Source organism: Thrips palmi, unplaced genomic scaffold (genome assembly GCF_012932325.1).
Source record: "Thrips palmi isolate BJ-2018 unplaced genomic scaffold, TpBJ-2018v1 HiC_scaffold_15, whole genome shotgun sequence".
In the NCBI taxonomy this organism is placed as follows: Eukaryota; Metazoa; Arthropoda; class Insecta; order Thysanoptera; family Thripidae; genus Thrips; species Thrips palmi.
This window is the reverse complement of record NW_023144624.1, coordinates 6,723,004-6,740,871: the sequence shown is the minus strand read 5'-3', so window position 1 is coordinate 6,740,871 and position 17,868 is coordinate 6,723,004. Positions and strand designations below refer to the sequence as shown.

The window sequence follows — 17,868 nt, the reverse complement described above, 5'->3', positions numbered from 1 at the left end:
GCTGGCCCCGCCGCCTCCGCGAATTTCTTCGCCTCACTCCGCGGCATTATCATTCCCCGTGAGAAGCGCGGCAGGTGCAGGCCTCGGCGCAGGCCTGGCGGGCCGCGCAGCCTCACTCAGGGGTGTCGGGCTGCAGGCCTAATTGAGAAATGGAAATAACGCCCCGGAAGAGCGCGGCGGCGGGGCGGCGCGGAGCGCGGACTGCAGCACCCCGCCGATGCACGCGCCGCCGACGCCGCGCCGCCCTCCTCGCACAAGGCCTTGGCCGCGTTGTGGCGTGGCCTGGACCGCGGCGGCCACCTCCTCGCCGGCAAAAAGCTCCCCTTATTATGTTTCCGCGAGGGGCCTGGCTGCTCGGACACTGCTAAAAACGGGACAGGCCGCGTCCCCGCGGACCGGCTGCGCTGGATTTGATCCCCTCTGCAGGGCGGGGCAGGGCAGCGGGCTCCCGTGGGACGGTTTAGGCGACCCTCCGGGAGTATCAGTGAGTCCCATCAGGACGTTCAGGGCGTTCAGGACCGCGGAGGAGGCGCGTTCATTCCACCGGGCAATGCCCGCCAGTCGCGAGTCCGACTCGGTGCAACTCTTTTCGAAACCGATCCCCTAGTCCGCTGTGTGCGACGCCTACGCCTAAGTCGCCAAGGTCTGGAAAGCGAAACGCTAGTCCATGGGTTATGTTGGTAATGCGTACGGCAGACAAATAAAGACCCCGCAGGGGATGAAAAATTGGGAGGGCGGTGTTGAACCCGCGTCCCGTGGCGCAAAACGTTGATGCTTTATCTACTGGTCCAAACAGACCGTGCTTCGGTGAAGTTACTTCGACTACGGCAGCTAAATTTGACTCCAGCAGCGTCACGAGCGTAGATTGACTACCGAAACAAAAACTCTTTGTGTTATCTTGGTGGGGATCGGCTCGAAGACACATGGCCTCGTAATGAGGAGCCAAAGCACCCCGCCCCGCCCGCGCAGCGCCGCTGCCCCCGTGGGACCAATCCGATTGAATGACGCGACGCCCTGCCGCGGAACGGGCGAGGCGAGCCACCCGCGCGGCTTGCGGACTGGCTGGCCGACTGGCGGTGCCGCAGACGCGGGATTAATTTCACTTTTCAGCGGCACGGCGTGGCATGCCTTGCTTGCCTTGCTCGGCTTATGGCGGCGGACGCGCTCGGATCGCTCAGACCGCTCGGACGGACGGGGCGGGCGGAGCGCGGAGCGGTGGACGGCACAGGACGGATTACAATAATTGCAATAGGGGCTTGTTGGCGATCGCCTTAGCAGCCCTGTGGTGGCCCCGCCGGCGGCCCCGCCGGCCCCTGTCAAACTGGAAGACCTGAAGGACCGAGGCACAGTGGGCCAGAAGGCCGGTGGAGGCGGCCAAAATTCTACAAGCGTTTTGAGCTAAAGTCGCTAAATGGGACTCGAACGAAAATGTGACCCCACCAATCGATTGCTCTCGGAAAGAGGAATTTATCGGTGGGGTCACACGTTCGGTTCAAGTCCCATTTAGCGACTTTGGAGCTCAAAACGCGTTTAGAGTTTTGGCCGCCCCCACCGGTCTTCTGGCCCACTGTGCGGGGGGCTGCAATATCGAGTGGTTCCGTCCGGAGTCCAAAGGGCGGACCACGGCGCGGTCAAGGGCCTGCGTCACCCTGGACCGCATTTGGACGTGTGCCTCGAAGGCGTGGGGGGAGGCACGCGAGTACGTCAACCCGCTTCCCCGCCCGCAAAAACCGGCCCGTTGTTTTGGGCGCGCCCGGAAACAATTTTTTTCTCGAGGCGCGCGTCCTCCCCGGCTAAGGAGACGCCCCGGCCCAGCCCGCCCCGGCCCTCGGGGAGCCAAACGTTTAGTCGAGCGGGAATCCTCCGACGGCAGAATCTATGCCGGGGCAAAAAGCACTTGGAGTTGGAAATACTTGCGTGACAGGCCAGGCCACCCGGCTCGCATCGCCAGCATTGCGGTGCAAGAGCCTCCAAGCCCAAACAAGCAAACGCCATTATGAAATCCTATTAATGCGCGCAAGGAGTTGAGACGCTGCATCAAATTACGTAATTAATATTTCCGTGATTATGCGCCCCTGCCTGGTCCTGCCGCGCGCCCCGCTTCGCAGCGGCCCCGCCATCCCCCGCCATCCCCTGCCTGCCTCGGCCTGCCTCGGCCTGCCGCCGCCAAGTCTGGCGGTAACTTCGTGAAGCTCGTTCGTCTGTTATCCGAAGGGCGCGGGCCCGTCTTGACATCTCGGGCCCCCTCCCCCACCCCCTTCTCGGAGGGACTGTACCGCGGCCGCGCGTGTCGCCTGGACGTCTCGATATTTCACTCGTCGATGCTCCCCCCCCCCCTCCACGGCCCTTCCCGCGGCCCGACGAGGCATTCCGGGCGGAGGAATCTCGGAACCTCGGTCGGAGAGAAAGGGCTCGAAGCCAGACCCGGGTAGGAAGTGGTACGTCACTTGTTCACTTCCAGCGCGGCCTGGCCGAGGGCCTGGCAGAGCACGCCGAGAACTCCCTGTCCGTCCTCGTTCCGGATTTTTGGCCGCGCGTCCGCGCTGTGGTTGTCGCGCCCCATTTTTCAACGCCCCATTGCCTCCCCCCCCCCCCCCCGGTGCATTTTTTGGAGCGAGTGCGCCGCGCACCGGGCATACCAATGGGTCGGGTCAGAAGTGACAACTAACTGGAGTGGGCCGGGGGAAAGGGGGGGGGGGCACCCACGCCACTGCTAATTGCAGGCCCGCTATCTGGGTCGCATCGCGCCCCGCACTTTTTAAACGGACTTCCGAACCGCCGGCGCCTCTAAACTCTCCGGCGCCGCGTAGGATTGCGCGAGGCACGTCCGTCCGAGCGACAGCGGCTGCGGGGGCCGCGGGGGCTGCGGGGGCCGCGGGGGCATCGCCCCGCCCCGAGCCCCGCCCCCTCCTTTGCCACCGAGGCACGGCGAGGTGCCACGGCGGGGCCCAGGGCGCCAGCCAGCGCCCATGTGGACCCCTTCCAAACTGACAAATTTACAGCCCGAGATCCCAAACCTGACGGACAGAACACCCATCTTGCATTTTCCACCCCATATCTGAAATTTACGGGACTCTGAGTCAGCGGTCCGAGTCCTTCTCTCCTCCCCCTCCCCCCTCGGATGGCGGCTGAAAATGGCTCCCTAATGAGTGGGAGAGAGAGAGAGAGAGAGAGAGAGAGAGAGCGAGAGATGGAGATGAAGAGCAGCAGGCTGGTGGGTCGTTCCGTCACAGGTGTTAATATGACGCGACGCGGGCGCTACGACGTGATAAAGATCGCCGGCGTCGCCGCGCCCCGCCAGCCCCGCCAGCCCCGCCGGCGTCACACTGTGTCAAACCACGCAGAGCCACATATGACGGCTGCAAGAGTGCAGGCCTACAGGCCGCGCAGCCAGGACCGGCAGTTTGGAGACCGAAATACTCCCCAACGGCCGTGCCGGGCCCCGGCCCACCCCAGCCCGCGCACATGCACGCCGCACATCAAACGTCAAGAATAAGATTGTGACATCTATAGCACCACTACGCACTTCGTTATTCCTGCCGAGGCTGAGGGGGAGAGAGAGAGAGAGAGAGAGAGAGAGAGAGAGAGAGAGAGAGAGAGAGAGAGAGAGAGAGAGAGAGAGAGAGAGAGAGAGAGAGAGAGAGAGAGAGAGAGAGAGAGAGAGAGAGAAGAAAAAATTAAAAACTCTAGTCAAGGCGTATTGTCTGATGAAATAACAGGAATAGAATCAGCAGCGTCAAGATCCCGAGTTTGTTCTGCCCATGTAGCGAGTCTGCAGCACAAAACTGACAAAACCCGTCCAGGATTTGGATCACTTCCGCCGGTCTTCTGGCACTGTGCTCGCCTTCCGCGCCACCTGCACCGCGGGGGGCGGCTCCCTCGGGCTCCTACTCCAGCGGATGAAGTCCGGCGCAACATTTCGCCCGCTGTCGGAGACACGCAATCTTATTTACGATTCGATGCTCGTCATCCCCCTCCCCTTCTTTCCCCCGCGGTGCGTCTTGTCCAGGATGTCCAGGAGTGGCCGCTCGTTCCAGCGGACAGAATCAATCCCCCACCCCTTCCAGCCTCCAGATTGCCGGCCGGTTGTTGTGCTGAGTGACGAGGGGCCTAAGTGCGGCCCGGACGTCAGGTGTGTGATCCCCGGTCGGTGCAGGGCGGCGGGGCTGCGTGGCCTAACGGGCTGCCGTTTGGCCGTTGGGCCGTTGGGCGCCAAACGGTAACGGTTATGTTGCTCTCTGCCGTGGCAGCCCTGGCAGCCCTGGCAGGCCGGGGCGCACCTGCACACTCACTTCACTTCCAGCAAGTGCAGTGCGCTGCGCCGCACGCCGTGCCTCGGCCCGGGCAGTACGCAGCGACTGTTTCTAGGAGTGCGAAGGAGAAAGAGTGACGAAACCAGGCAGGTCCACCTAGGGATTTGTCACTCCCAGCCCTGTAGGCATTCTAGATGGTGGTAGAAGCCCCCTCTGCTGCTGGGGGTACACTGGACGGGAAATTAGACCGTCGAAGGTATCCGGGTTCTGGGAAACCTCTCTCGTGTTCTCTGGTCAAAAGCCTGACCAGCTGCTGTTCAAGGTTCTCGAACATTTGCCCCGCGACGTTGGCTAGCCCGGCTCGTAATGGACAGTGCAGCCGTATGGTTGGCATTGCTGGAACTCGCCCCCCGTCTCGCCGATGGCCGCATTAGCTCCGTGCCGCTCTTGCATTCTATTTGGAGTGACTTCCTTTTTGCTCTCTTTCGCGCTCTTTTTGTCCAATTTAGTGGCGTCAATGGTGCCCGCCTCCCCTCCCCGCCGCCATGCAGTCGAGGACACTTTGGCACCGGACCAGGGGCAGCGCAGTTCGATCTGCCGGCTGCGTCCGAGAGGCGCCCCGTCTCTCTCACACTCGTGAGGCGTCCCGTCCCGTCGCGACAGAGAGACGGACGGACCAACTTGCCTGCTGCTGTACTCTGGCGTGGCGTGCTGGCCCAAAAGCCTTTGGGCCAGGTCCCCACCCTCCATCAGAGCGCACCTGATTAACTTAAAGAATGGAGCCGGAGATACACTTCAAAAACGTTCGTCCGGTATTTTTCGAGCGCCATTTGGTATTTTTAAAAGCCCCGTAGAAGGCCCCGAAAAATATATGCAGTCCGTTACAAAATGAATATTTCCACGGACTGCTGCCCTTTCTTTCTTTTCCACTTCTTTCGGCAGCGAAGCCGCCATTTTGTTTGCAAAGATGAGAAACCACGCGCAGCATTTAGGCAGCTATGAGAAGCGCGCGCGTAGCGTTTTTTCCAATCGGCGTTCTCTCCCACCCGACTCTGCCCCAGGGTGGCCACAGGATCCCACACCGTCATTGGGATCTCCGGTGGCGGCGTCCATCATTTCCCTGCCAGAAAGCCAAGCCAAGGAGCGCCAAGGCAGCGCGTCGCAGCGCGGCAGACGGACGGGGACATCGAGGCTGCTAAAGACTAGACGGGACCCACGTGGGGGACCCACCGGGGAGAGAGAGAGAGGGGGGGATGCCGGATAGGGGGTTTAGTGTTGCAGTTGCAGGCGGGACGCGGATCAGATGAGTGCCTCCCAAAGGTTGGCTGGTGGGTTCAGGAAGAGATCGTGGAGGATCGGGCCATCATCGTGGGAGAAACGTTTGCCCCAGGACAAGCGGAGTGAACTTCGAACGTCGCCGTCGTCGCCACACTGGCTACCGCCGGCCCAGCGCACGCACTCGCGAGTGAATCTCCAGACGCCTCCGCTGCACTGCCCTGCCGCCCTTGCCTCACGGGGATTTGGGGGGGGGGGGACAGTGAGCGATGACCCAGTGACCTGTCCGGAGCGCATGGCCGCATGGCGCTTGGCGCAGCCCCTGCCCAGCGACCACCATATGCTGCCGGCGCTGCCGGTTGACTCCGACACTCCGGGGATCATCCGCGCCCCGCCATTGCGTGGGCCTACAGTGGCCACTGCGGGACGGCCCGCGCGACAAGGCCGAGGCAATTTCGAGGCCTACGCCGCAGCGGCGCGGCACGGCCCCCTTTTGCGCATTCTTCCCCTCGCCTGCCCGGTGGAATGAAGATGTCAGCAGCACAGCGCGAGCACAGCGCCACTCGGCTGCTTCCGCCGTGCTTCCTCCGCGTGGCGTCAGTCTTGGCTGGAGCCTTGGCTGGAGCCTCGGCTGGAGCCCTGGCCAGACTGCTACCGACTGGAGGCTGGAAAGCCGATCCGCATCGACGCTGCTGCCGCACGAGTGGCGCTGCAGGATGCGGCAGGACTTGACTCGCAGGGGAGAGGCGAGCCCAGCGCTCGCCTGGCGCTGACGGCAGCCTGCCGCTGTGCCTGCGCGTCCTGGACCAGCATCGTGCTGCGGCAGAGACAGGGGCGGACCCTGCTCCTGCTTGCGGCGACACGGCGCGGATGCGCGAAACCCCACACGGCAGCCAAGGCAGCCAAGCCCGGCCAAGCCCCTGCCACGCGCCGGGTAGGCAGTCCCGCCGCACTCGCCTGCTGGGCGGGAGGCCCAGGCTGCCGGGCGCCCCACCCCGCCCCGCCACGCCACGCCACGCCCCGCCCCGCCCCGCCCCGCCCCGCCCCGCCCCGCCCCGCCCCGCCCCGCCACGTTCCGGCCGCCTTGGCAAAGCGAAAGATTGGAGCCGTCTGGAACGGAGCAGAAAAGCTGTCGCTGATTCGTTCGCCGCGAGGCCGCGAGAAAGCAAACGCTTGAAAATGATGAAGATGGGAAGCAGGTGGGGGCAGATAAGAAAAAGGGGGCGGGGGCATTCACATTCAAGGGGACAAAGAAAGGCGAGAGAAAGGGTCGGGAAGGGGAGGGGGAGGCGTTGGGGAGGAAAGACTCATATATTCGTATTCCCGTATCGTTTCCAGCTTCCAGGCTATTGCGCTGCCTTTATCCGCTCGGGCGGTGTGACAATGGCCCGAGTGCCCAGCTGCAGCCCCCAGGACCCCAGGACCCCGGGACAGGACCCCGGGAAAGCAAAAGGAAGGAAACTGGGAAAACAGAGAGCGGTACGTGCGGGCCGAAAGCCCCCCCCCCCCCCCCCCCCCGGAAGACCCCTGTCTTTTTCCGCGCTTCTCGCCTGCGTCGAACACATAAACGCACTCCGACACACTCACATGTTTTACAGTTTGAAAATGGCCCACCTTTTTTAGACTGACGGCTGCCGCGTCTGCGTTCCACCGTTCCATGGGGGGCAGGTAGTACTTTCTTGGACTCACCCCCTCCCCGCCCCGCCCCGCCCGGCCCTGCCCCCACCCCCTTTCGTTTTCACACACCTGCGCCAGCATGTCAGGCTGATCTGCCGGTGTCCTGAGAGTGCGAGGGAGTCGGGGGCCGGAGTCACACTGTAAAAAATACCATTAAATTTATGTAGCCAATGGCTTCTTGAATTTTCTTAGCCAGACACGAAAGTGTGTTTAAAGCGCCACTGGCTATGGAAAGGTCACTTTCCAAACCGCGACAGTGAATTTATAGTGCCAGTGGCTTATGAAATTCCAAGTTCGAAACGTGAAATTTACCGCTTGGCTAACAAAACGATGCTTCCCTCAGCCACGACTTTAAATTTAACAGCCCCTTGGCGAAGAAAAATCATAGGTGTGGCACTGAAAAGGCATCCTACCCTGACGACAGTTATGAAATTTCAAGTCGTGGCTAAGGGAAGGATGCTTTGCTTCGCCGCACCTGGTGGTGGCCAGACTAGTCCTCGCGAGTCCATGATGAAGCTCCGTCGAGCGCTCTGCCAAGCAGCGGTGCGGTGGCCGAGGGGTCAGGGCACAAGACATCCAAGTTGAAGTTTCGGGTTCTATGCCGACCGCTCGTGCCGCTTTTTTCATCGGCCCGAAACGAATTTTCCTCGCCACAACTAGAAAGTTCACAATATTGGTTCCGAGTATCCTTGCCAGCGCCACGACTCAAAAATTGCCATTTGGCGTAGGAAGAAGCCTTCTGATCGCCAGTGGCCAACAAAATTTCGTGTGCCATGGCGAACGAGATTTCATTGCCACTGGCACACGAAATTCATTAGAAGTATAACTAAGAAGGGGCGTTTCACTAGCCACAACACGAAATTTCGTGTCAAAATTTTTTACAGTGCACTGAGTGCCGTGCTGGGCTGCCCTGCCATCACGGCCCTGCCTAGGGGACGCCTGCAGTCGCTGCAGCTGCGTGTTTTGAGTCGTCACAGGAACCTTACTCCCGTTTGATAGATATCCGTGCCCCCCTTTTTTCCTCGTCCGGAACACGGGAACGCTTCTAGCTCTCGGGCACTCCCTCCTCACTGCCCAAACGGGCGGATGTCATGTCATGACGGGGCAAGGACAAAACGCCAATTTAGTGACGGTTTTTTTTTTCGGACCGTCTTTAAACCTGCCTCTTTTCAAATGATTCCTATTGGAAGCCGTGGATGGGACTATGGGACTGCCCTTTATGTTAATCGAATTTCCCGCCTTCCGTATGTGCAGTCCAGTCTTCTGCAAATAACCATGCTGCTACTTGCACGCCAATGCTATGGGCGCGCTTCTCCAGGGCACGAAGTGTCAAAGAGAAATGGTAAACAATCCAGCTAGGATTAGGTAAAAGAGGTAAAATTAATGTGGAGGTGGAGGGATTAGACAATTGTTTGTCTTTTCCTGTCTTTGGAAGTGAATTTTAATCATTGACCTTTACAAATACCCACTTGTTTCCGTTTGTTTATTGTGCAGTTTGGTTAGGTGTTCTCCAAGCTGTCAAGACAATTGTCATTTATCTTTCATCATTCGCGGTGCACCCCAGTTAAAATGTCAAATACGGATGAAACGAGTGTCTACAAGCTTATTTCACGTTTGAGTGAAATATTGGTGAGAGAAAACAATTGTCCCTTGTCTGGTAACCAACAAACCCACTGTGTGAACAAGGCCCGGTCAGTCATTTATGGAACTATTTTGAAAAAACAGCATGTCCAAGGTAATGCCTCACTCCTTTTTGGCTCCACCTGTTTCTCGGAAATTCCACAGATTTTCCATTTATTTTGTTTCCTTTTGTTCTTTTCTCACAGAAGTGTCAAATTTATCAAAGAAATTTGAGCATATGAATCCTCTGTCATGTTTGATTGCGTGGAGGTTTCTTCTCAGTAATATAAATAAGACAAAGGAATCTTGTGAACTTGACGATGCCATCAGAGAGGTATGCCTTAGCTTGATGTAACTTTTACATGAAGGTTGTCAAGGTACGCTACTATCTTTTCTGTTCCAGGCCTTCGATACAGGATGGGAAGATGCTCCCAACCCAGTCTTAAGAACACTCATCTGCCTTGCTGAAGATTCCAGTTCAGCCTCTTTTAGTGAAGGAGATTCCAATGAGCCCTTTTCATTATCTGAAAAACTTGGCTTTACTTCTTTAAAACAGGGTGAGGAAACCTTCCCTTTTGAGATTATAACTGTGGTAAATGTGAAAAATTTAATTTGTGCTGAACCAGATACTCAATTTCTAGGTGCAAAGCAATCTAGGATTTATCCATCTTTGCATCCAGATGTTTTTAAGCCTCCTGCATGGATGAACCTTAGTCAGAGTGCATCTTCTTTTGGTGGCTATGCTACTTCTTTCCCATTCAACAAAGAGCCAGGGAAGGGTCTCCCCCTCTTTGAAAGATTTAGTGGGTTATGTCCAAAGGGGTGAGTACTTGTATTTTCTTACCATTTAAATAGGAAAGTGCCTTCTAGAGTGATTTGTTCAACCTTATTTTTCTACAGACATACTTCAGAGCGTTCTGTGTATCAAGTACGAACAATTCCACCCTTGACTGGCCCTAGCGAGTTAAATCTTTCATCAAATTTTACCCCACCGAATTTGGAAGATGAAGGGTACTTCACCCCAATAACTGAATCTGCAAACCCTAATCATGCATTTTCTAACAATGAATGTAAGCTGTGACATAATCGACTTTTTTATTATATATGAATACCTACTCTTGCTCTGTATTTTAAATGTACAGACTGCCAAATCATTTTTGTTGTTTTGCAGATAAAGACCCAACAGAAATTTGGTCAAAGGCGCTAAATGTTAATTTGCCTGAACGGAAAACATGGGAATCACTGGGTATCATTGATACCAAGCCTGAACCAAGTTTCCTATCTGCAGGTGGCCCAAAAGCTGTTGAAAATTTATCTGTTCTCGTCAGTATTTACCAGGATGTTCTTAAAACTCAACACATTCGCGACCCTAAACCAACATCCAGGGCTGATTTCACTCGTGATGTCTTTTTTCTTCTAAATGGCCTGGAGTCCAGCATATTTCCTTTTATTCAGGTACAGTAATATCTTAAACTAACTGTGCAATTAGTGAATTTTTAATGAAAGATATTTTTTTAAATGCTCATTTTTATTTTAGGAAAGTGACTGCTTTGTAGTACGGAATGGTATCTGGCTTGAGGGCTACAGCGTGCAGGGCACCAGGACCCTGTGTCAGGACTTTTTATACTGTGGAACTCACTTCCGAAGACTTGAGAAACTGTCACACTCTTCTGTGGCTCTGGTATGGAATCTATTAGGACTGCTTTAGTATTGCTATTATAACTATCTTAACACTTCTCTTATTATTTATTTTAAAGGAAAATGATGGATTAATCATATGTGCATTATTGGCTTGTGTGCAACGTTGGACTCAGTTCTATCGGGGAGCTGTTCTAATTCTTTCATCTCATGTCAAATCTCAAGGAAATTCTATCTTACTGTATGAATTATTGGAGCACATACAGTCTCTTAAAAACCAGGTACTTCATTTAATTGTGAAGCAATTTTAAAATTTTGGTCTTTGTCCTTTATCTTTGTTGATGTTGGTCTTGCAGGTACAGTGCCTATCAACCTTATGTCGTGTAGATGGCATGAAAGATGAGTCATCAACTCTACCAAGTGGTGTTGCTTTGTTGGCACACATATACAGGGAAGCTTGTAAATCAAACAACCAGCAAAGTAACCTTCTTTACTCAGCCTTAAAGTCATGCTGTGAGGTATGTTCATTTATTTAAAGAATGATAAATTTCCATGGTTTTTCATTCTATTGATCATGATATTTGATTTTGTATGATTTTAGGTCTATTTACATTGCCTTGGGCGATGGATATTCTTGGGAGACTGCACAGATAAGACAAATGAATTTTTTGTCCGCAAAGACATAAAATTTTCTGGTCATCGAGACCGATCTTTCTGGGTTCAAGGGTTTATTTTAGATAAAAAAGCAGTGCCTGGATTTCTTCAAGGATTAGAAACTGCAGTATTTGATTGTGGACGAGCAATGAATCTCCTACAGCTTTGCAGTCCACAACATCCTTTGTGTGTGTGGTTAGAGAAAGAGCACCCCACTATACATTGCTGCTTATACAAGTAAGTTTTCTCTAGGTACCATAAATTGACATTGAATCTACACAAATCACAACAATGAGAAAAAAACTTAAATAATCTTTTTTTTTTTCAATAGTCTTTCTGATATTTTGTTTGTTGTATTTCTCCCATCCCAGGTCAGATTTAGGGAAGGTTCAAAAAGAATGTGCTCATTTTGAGGAAGAGGCGCAAAGAGTGTGTGGTGAATTACTGACAGCATCAAAGCTCTTCCAAGAGGAAAGTGATCGAGAGGCCCATTTGCATGTTTTAGTAAGTTTCTACTCTGTTAACTTGGTTCATAAAATCAGTTTATTCTTCAATTTTTTAAAATTGCATTAAATTGCAGATGCAGAAAGCACAGAAACAGAGAGAAGCAATTCGAGCATCACTAAAAATGCAATTAGAAAGAGAAAAGGCTGAAATGAAAGAAAAACAGAATGCTGATCTGAAGGCCCAAATTCAAGAAGTGCAGCTGAGAAAAGCAGCTGAAAAAGAGAAAAATAGAATAGAAGATGAACTGTATCTCCTTCAATGCAAACGTCTAGATGAAGCTGCCAAGTTTATTGAAGAGGAAGAAAGGTAACAATGACAACATTAATGGTAGTATTTTTTGTAAAATAGTTGTAAAACCAAACTAACCAATGGATATTATTCTTATCTTTTTGTAATACTTTAAGGCTGAAAATGTTAGCCCACTATGAAGAGCTAGGAAAAATTGTTGACAAACAAAATCAGCATCGAGAGTGGCAATTGAAACGTCTCAAAATGGCGGACGTTAGACAGACATTTCTCTTTGAAGACAGCTTAAGCCTAGCCAAGGAAAACCTTAAAGCAGAGAAAAATGCCAGAGCAAGAATCGAGCTTGAAGATAATACATCTGAATCACAGATGATATTGCAAACTCCATGCCTTTCAAAGAGTGTTTCACCCTCACCTTCATCCAAGGAAAACACTACAAGTGAATCTCTGTGCCAAACAGAACATTCAGACTTCTTTCATGAAGTAGAAGGATTTGGTATAAGTTCTGGAGAGTTATTAAGGCCTCAATATTGTGAAAATGTGGAGAGTGCTGAAAATTGTGTCATTACTTCTGTTTTGGGTCATGCATCTGATGAGGAACTTCCAAAAGTAACAAATTTAGAAGAACCACTGATTAGTTTGTCAAGTCAGACCTCGGGAACTTCTGGAAGAGATGCAACATCTGAATCCAAAGATAAACCTATCAGTGATCTTGAAAGAAATCGTCAGAGAGTTCTTACACAAAATGTATGCTGGAATCCAGATAAGATTGATACATCTGAGACAGATGCAAAATGTGGAATGAAAGATGAAGCTTTGTCCGATCTTGCTAAGACCCGTCAAAGAGTTCTCTTTCAAGACTGGAGGTCAAAAGAAAATGTCAGTGCTGTAAAGAATCCTAGTGTGGATTCTGGAGTGACCATGGAATGGGAAAGGAATAGACAAAAAGTGCTTGGAGAAGAGTTCAACATTTTGACTGGAATAAAAAGCTCAGAGTTTTCGGGTGAAACAAGTCAGCTTAAGGGTATAGAAGAAACATCACACTTAAGTGACCTTCAGAAAAACAGGCGAAGAGTTTTAGGTGAAGAGTATAATATATTGACTGGAGAAAAGACATCAGCAAAAAATAGCAGTGCATCTATACCTGCAGTTATGACAACAACAGACTCGGGAGTTGGGACATTGACATTAGAATCAGAATGTGAAACCCAATCAAATGTAGTTTCTGAAACATTACAGAAAGAAACATCAGTTGCTAAAGTCAACCAGGAATGTGAAAGCACTAAATCTAAGCTGTCTGTTTGTTTAGATGAAGGACTGAGTGGTGCAGACAAAAACCGAAATGAAGCAAGTGACACACCCAGTTTTGAAAGACCCAAGATCTTGCCTGTTGTGTCAAATTCCTTTTCCTTTGTGTCACCTCTCACAACACCTTTAAGTCATAATGATATGCCGGTATTTACAAATCCGTTTAGAGGTACGAACAGTTTACCCAATGAGCTACCCTTGACTACCCCACTCACAGATTTCTGTGGTGAAAATCCAAAGTATTTTGAAGTTTGTGGTATGCCATTAACATATGACATTGCTGACAATTTTGCTCTAAAATTTGATACTCAAATCAACTATGATCTGGGTAAGTATGATAGACTGATTTCAAGAGATAGTTACATGTTTAAAATGAAATATATTTGCTCAATGAAGGCACATTTCTATTTTTTATACAGTTTCGAGAGACACAGTGGATCATAAAAAAAGTGATGATGAATTATCTAAAGCTTTACCCAACACATCATGGATAGAATCATCTTTGCAAACATGTTTACTTCTTCCTTTAAGAGTGCAGTATAAATTTGTTTCCGCTGCACTCCTTCACCATTTTTTGGTTGATCTACGTCTGCTTTCCCACTTTCGAAGTTTAAGATCCTATTATTTTATGCAAGATGGAGAATTTGGTCGTCACCTCACTGTGAAATTGTTCACCCAAATGTATCAGGTAATTTTGAGCTATCAGTTTGATTTAATCAATTAAATTTATTCCCAGGTACAGTTTTGCACAATTTTGAATTTAGGTTTCAGCTCCTCATCTCTTATTCAATCCATCCTCATTGGAGAGAATAATGAAAGAAGCGCTTGCTAGTTCGCAAGGCACATCTGATCCAAATCACCACCTCATTTCTCTAACTGCGGACAGAGCCTCTGTGCCTCATCACTTTTCACATTCTTCCCCAAATGTACTTGATTTTATTCAACTATCTTACAAAGTGAAATGGCCTCTTAACTTAATTCTGACACCAGATGTACTTCAAAAATACAATGTGGTGAGCCAAATGAAGTTCTCATTGAAATTTAAAGGTGAGATATGTTATAAATGAAAAATATGTTTCAGATATTTTTGTTTGTGATACGTTTAAAACGAGTTGCATGGCTCCTACAAGAAGACTTTGTTGCTTTGAAAAACACTGCTCGGGGATGCTTCAAAGAACAACACAGAGATCTGATCAACTCACCTCAATATCATCAGGTGGTTATGGAATTTTCTTTTGCTTTGTTACTACAACACCTTTTGCTCTGTGTTTAGTTTTACTTGTGCGTTCCTAAATGCTCATTTCATTAGTCACACTTTTTCTCACTTTTTTTATAGGTGCAAATGATTCGACAAAATATGAGCCAATTTTTACAAGCAACCCTAAATTATGTTAGTAGCTCAGTGCTTTATGCCAGCTGGGCAGACTTTGCATCATCATTGAAGCAGGCAACGACTCTTGATCACATATACAATGCTCATATAGAATATATAAAGCGTCTTTTAAAAAGGTGAGACTCAGTATTTAGTTAATTCCTGATAGGAGTCACTAAACAGTGTCTTTCTGTGCTTCATACCAAGTAATTTCTTTTTCTTGCTCAGATGTCTACTGAACACCAATTTCAAGAGAGTGGAGGGAGTTCTCTCAAAAATCCTAGTTTGCATTATCAAGTTTCATAGTATTATGAGAACACGTCCTTGGCAAATGCCAAGCAAAGTACAAGGCCAACGATCCATCTTCTTAGAGCATCCAAATTTCCAGCAGTTGATGGCTTGCTCTTCCCATTTTAAGGTATGTTTTTTTTCGAACAGTTTATCTATGTTAATATATATCAGAGCAGCAAGGATAGTGAGATTCTTTTTCATTAGATGCAGGTATGCAAGCTCATAAGTTACCTAGAAAGAAGCATTTCACCTCCGAATCATCATTATTTTCTCTCTGAATACCTTCTGCTCTTGAACATAAATGGCTTCTACAAATCATCTGATTACATTACACATGCAGAAAATGTCAATGAAATGGAAGGAAAATCATCTGTTAGCTCACAACCTACCAGCACGAGAACTTCTCATGTGTCCTAGGGAAATTTGATTTCTTTTTCAGATACATAAATGCCTTTTTGGTAAGCTAATTTTAAAAGATTTATTACTTGTTCTTTTTTTAACTTAGTTGATGGATTCTAAGCATAAATGGAAACATCTGGTCTCAATAAATGTGATATTAATTTTTATTATTAAAATTTTTGATTAGTGATTGAATATTTGATAATGGATTTCTGATAAATGTATTCCTTGTGCTTCATTCTCTTGGGAAACAGTTCAGTTCCAGCAGGCTCTTTTAATGTTGTTAGCATTATCTGTAAAAATAATTTCATGCAATGTTATTTTTTGAGTCACACTGGACAAATAGATAATGTCTAAAGCAGATTAATTGTGTACCTGTAATAATGCTTATACAGTTATCAATGTCATCTTCTGAATTGCAGTCAGGTCTGTTACCCTCTGCTATATCTAAGTCAAATCCAGGCCCATATCTTTCAAAAAACTGAAATGCACAGACATATACATGGTTGTTCATGGTACTACAAATCAAATCACTCCACTTTTTTTTAAGGTGGATTGTACTTTACATTGAAACTCACATGATTATCAGGAATGTCTGTAGCAATGTTGCAACCTAAAATCAATGATGTCAAGTAAGTCCAGCACCGAGCTGCATTAGTGATGTTATACCCTCCTGAGCAGAAAAACAAGTTATTAATTTCACATTGTAACTATATATTAAAAAGTTGAAATACTTGTTGATGATGTACCTCCTCCAAGAAACAATGTTGGTTTTTGCCATGATAGTATAGTTTTAACACAATTGCCGTAGCCTTTAAGTGTGAGGTTGAAGGTGCCCAAGGGATCTCCAGCTAGACTGTCACATCCACACTGGACAACTAAAGTGTCTGGATGAAAAGCCTGCATTAGGACTTCCAGTAATCTATGCAGAGAATGAAAAATTAATTTCAAACAACATAATATTAAGGGTAGTTAATCTGGGCCAATCAAGGTGCATAGACAACAACGACCCCTAAAGAAACATTTTTCTCACTGATGAGCAAAACCATTTCTTAACTGAGATATCCAACCCCTTCACTTGCCCAAATGAACTGAAACACCCTCCAGTTTTAAAAATCTTTCTTATAAAGACAGTAAATTTTGAACTATACCTGTTAAAAATTTTGGTGTATGCTTCATCCCGAATGCCATCTTTGAGAGGTACATTGACTGAATAAAATTTACCATTACCTCTACCTACATCTGTTATTGCTCCAGAGCCAGGATAGAATCCCACTTCATATTTGTGCAAAGAAAATGTGAGGACATTCTGTGAATATTCAAATGCATTTTCTACACCATCACCTGAAAACTTGAGCTGTGGTAAAGGAAATCATTCATAGACACAAACTCTAGAGAGACTTCGATAAAGAATAACTACCATGGTGGATATCCAGATCAATGTAGAGGACCCGTTGAAATTTTTGTCTTAAAAGATTAATTGCACAAACAATGTCATTTGCATAACAGAATCCTCTTGCCTCATCTCTGTAATAAAGATTGTGGTAATCTAAATATGAATTTTACTTCGTAAGAAATCATAAGTTTTCAATGTTAGTTAGCGCACCTTTGAGCATGATGCCATCCTCCATACCAGTTAATAGCAATGTTGGCAGATCCATCGATTAACGAACGAGCAGCTGTTAATGAACTTCCAACAACGGCACTAACATAATCAAAAATACCGTAGATGAGGGGACAGTCATAACCTGATAATCCAAAAATAATAATATTAAGTTAATGAGCTTATGTAAACAGCAATAATAGAAGAGAAGCCACTCTCCCTCGTAGCATACCAAGTCCATACTCTTCCTCATTATCTTCATGTTCGTCAATGTCCTTTACATCGTTTAGATCTTTCAAGTGATTAATGTAATCCGTTGAATGGAAAGATAACACTTCATCGTCTTTGGCTATAACATTTTTCAGGACAATTAACTTGGAGTTGAGACCATAGCCATGTACCAAGTGATTTACTAAGGAAGACTAAACAGACAGAAAATAAAAATGAGGAAGTTAAGCTGAGCTGTTCACAACAAAACTTATACCCACTCTGTCTGCAATTTGTTCAAGCTTGTTCAGTTGATTATCCAAAGACCTGTCACAAATAAAAGTAACTTTCTTCATTTTATAACATTTACAAGCTCCAACAAAGAGGAAAAAGCTTGGCAGAAAGATGAAAGAGAACAACAAATATTGTTTTGTTCTAGTTCAAATGGCGCGAGGAATTGAAAGGATGCTGTATGAAAATTATAGCGCTGTTTTCTTTCTTCGATGAGAAATTGCTGTAGTGTCATCGGACGCCGGCTGGCTAGGCAACCCAACTGACGCCGCTGTGTAGTGTCCGAGCCGCAAGAGTCCTACATCCCCTTCGGGGACCCCGAAGGAGTAATGTAGGGCTCTAGGGTGGTCTACCTTCACACGGCGCGATCCGGTACACGCTCAAAAGTTTCCAGTTTCTTGACAACAAGATGCCCGGTGCCCAATGGTCGTTGACGGTATCAAGACACAGCTGCACACTTCACCAATGTGTCCAAGGCTGCTGACATAGCTTGTCTATGTTTTTACTGACGATGGGCTTTGAACTAG

The 17,868-nt window shown here is 48.6% G+C and overlaps 3 protein-coding genes across 5 annotated transcripts in view; 2 read left to right on the top strand and 1 right to left on the bottom strand.

Moving 5' to 3' along the window:
• LOC117641100 (spondin-2-like) overlaps positions 1-17,868 on the top strand; it is a 468,689-nt gene that overhangs the window by 240,511 nt on the left and 210,310 nt on the right. The window lies entirely within an intron of this gene.
• On the top strand, positions 8,479-15,435 carry LOC117641095 (gamma-tubulin complex component 6). 2 transcript variants are annotated; one of them, XM_034378200.1, is made up of 20 exons: positions 8,479-8,579; positions 8,700-8,940; positions 9,032-9,159; positions 9,229-9,382; positions 9,467-9,647; positions 9,726-9,895; positions 9,997-10,280; positions 10,363-10,506; positions 10,583-10,744; positions 10,820-10,981; positions 11,065-11,354; positions 11,489-11,621; positions 11,698-11,930; positions 12,029-13,506; positions 13,598-13,866; positions 13,943-14,191; positions 14,260-14,394; positions 14,515-14,687; positions 14,779-14,968; positions 15,046-15,435. In XM_034378200.1, the coding sequence occupies exons 2-20, from the start codon at positions 8,775-8,777 to the stop codon at positions 15,256-15,258; spliced, it is 4,914 nt and encodes a 1,637-aa protein (XP_034234091.1). In that variant the 5' UTR covers positions 8,479-8,579; positions 8,700-8,774; the 3' UTR covers positions 15,259-15,435. The 2 variants fall into 2 exon arrangements, with proteins under 2 accessions (XP_034234091.1, XP_034234090.1); XM_034378199.1 differs by having other exon boundaries at positions 9,452-9,647.
• Positions 15,412-17,494, bottom strand: LOC117641101 (histone deacetylase 8-like). Of its 2 annotated transcripts, XM_034378211.1 has the most exons (9): positions 17,332-17,493; positions 17,076-17,265; positions 16,847-16,988; positions 16,661-16,767; positions 16,392-16,584; positions 15,990-16,162; positions 15,819-15,913; positions 15,616-15,721; positions 15,412-15,533 (listed from the first exon to the last, which is right to left on the bottom strand). In XM_034378211.1, exons 1-9 carry the CDS (start codon positions 17,404-17,406, stop codon positions 15,496-15,498), a joined length of 1,119 nt encoding a protein of 372 aa, XP_034234102.1. In that variant the 5' UTR covers positions 17,407-17,493; the 3' UTR covers positions 15,412-15,495. The 2 variants fall into 2 exon arrangements, with proteins under 2 accessions (XP_034234102.1, XP_034234101.1); XM_034378210.1 differs by having other exon boundaries at positions 15,517-15,721; positions 17,332-17,494.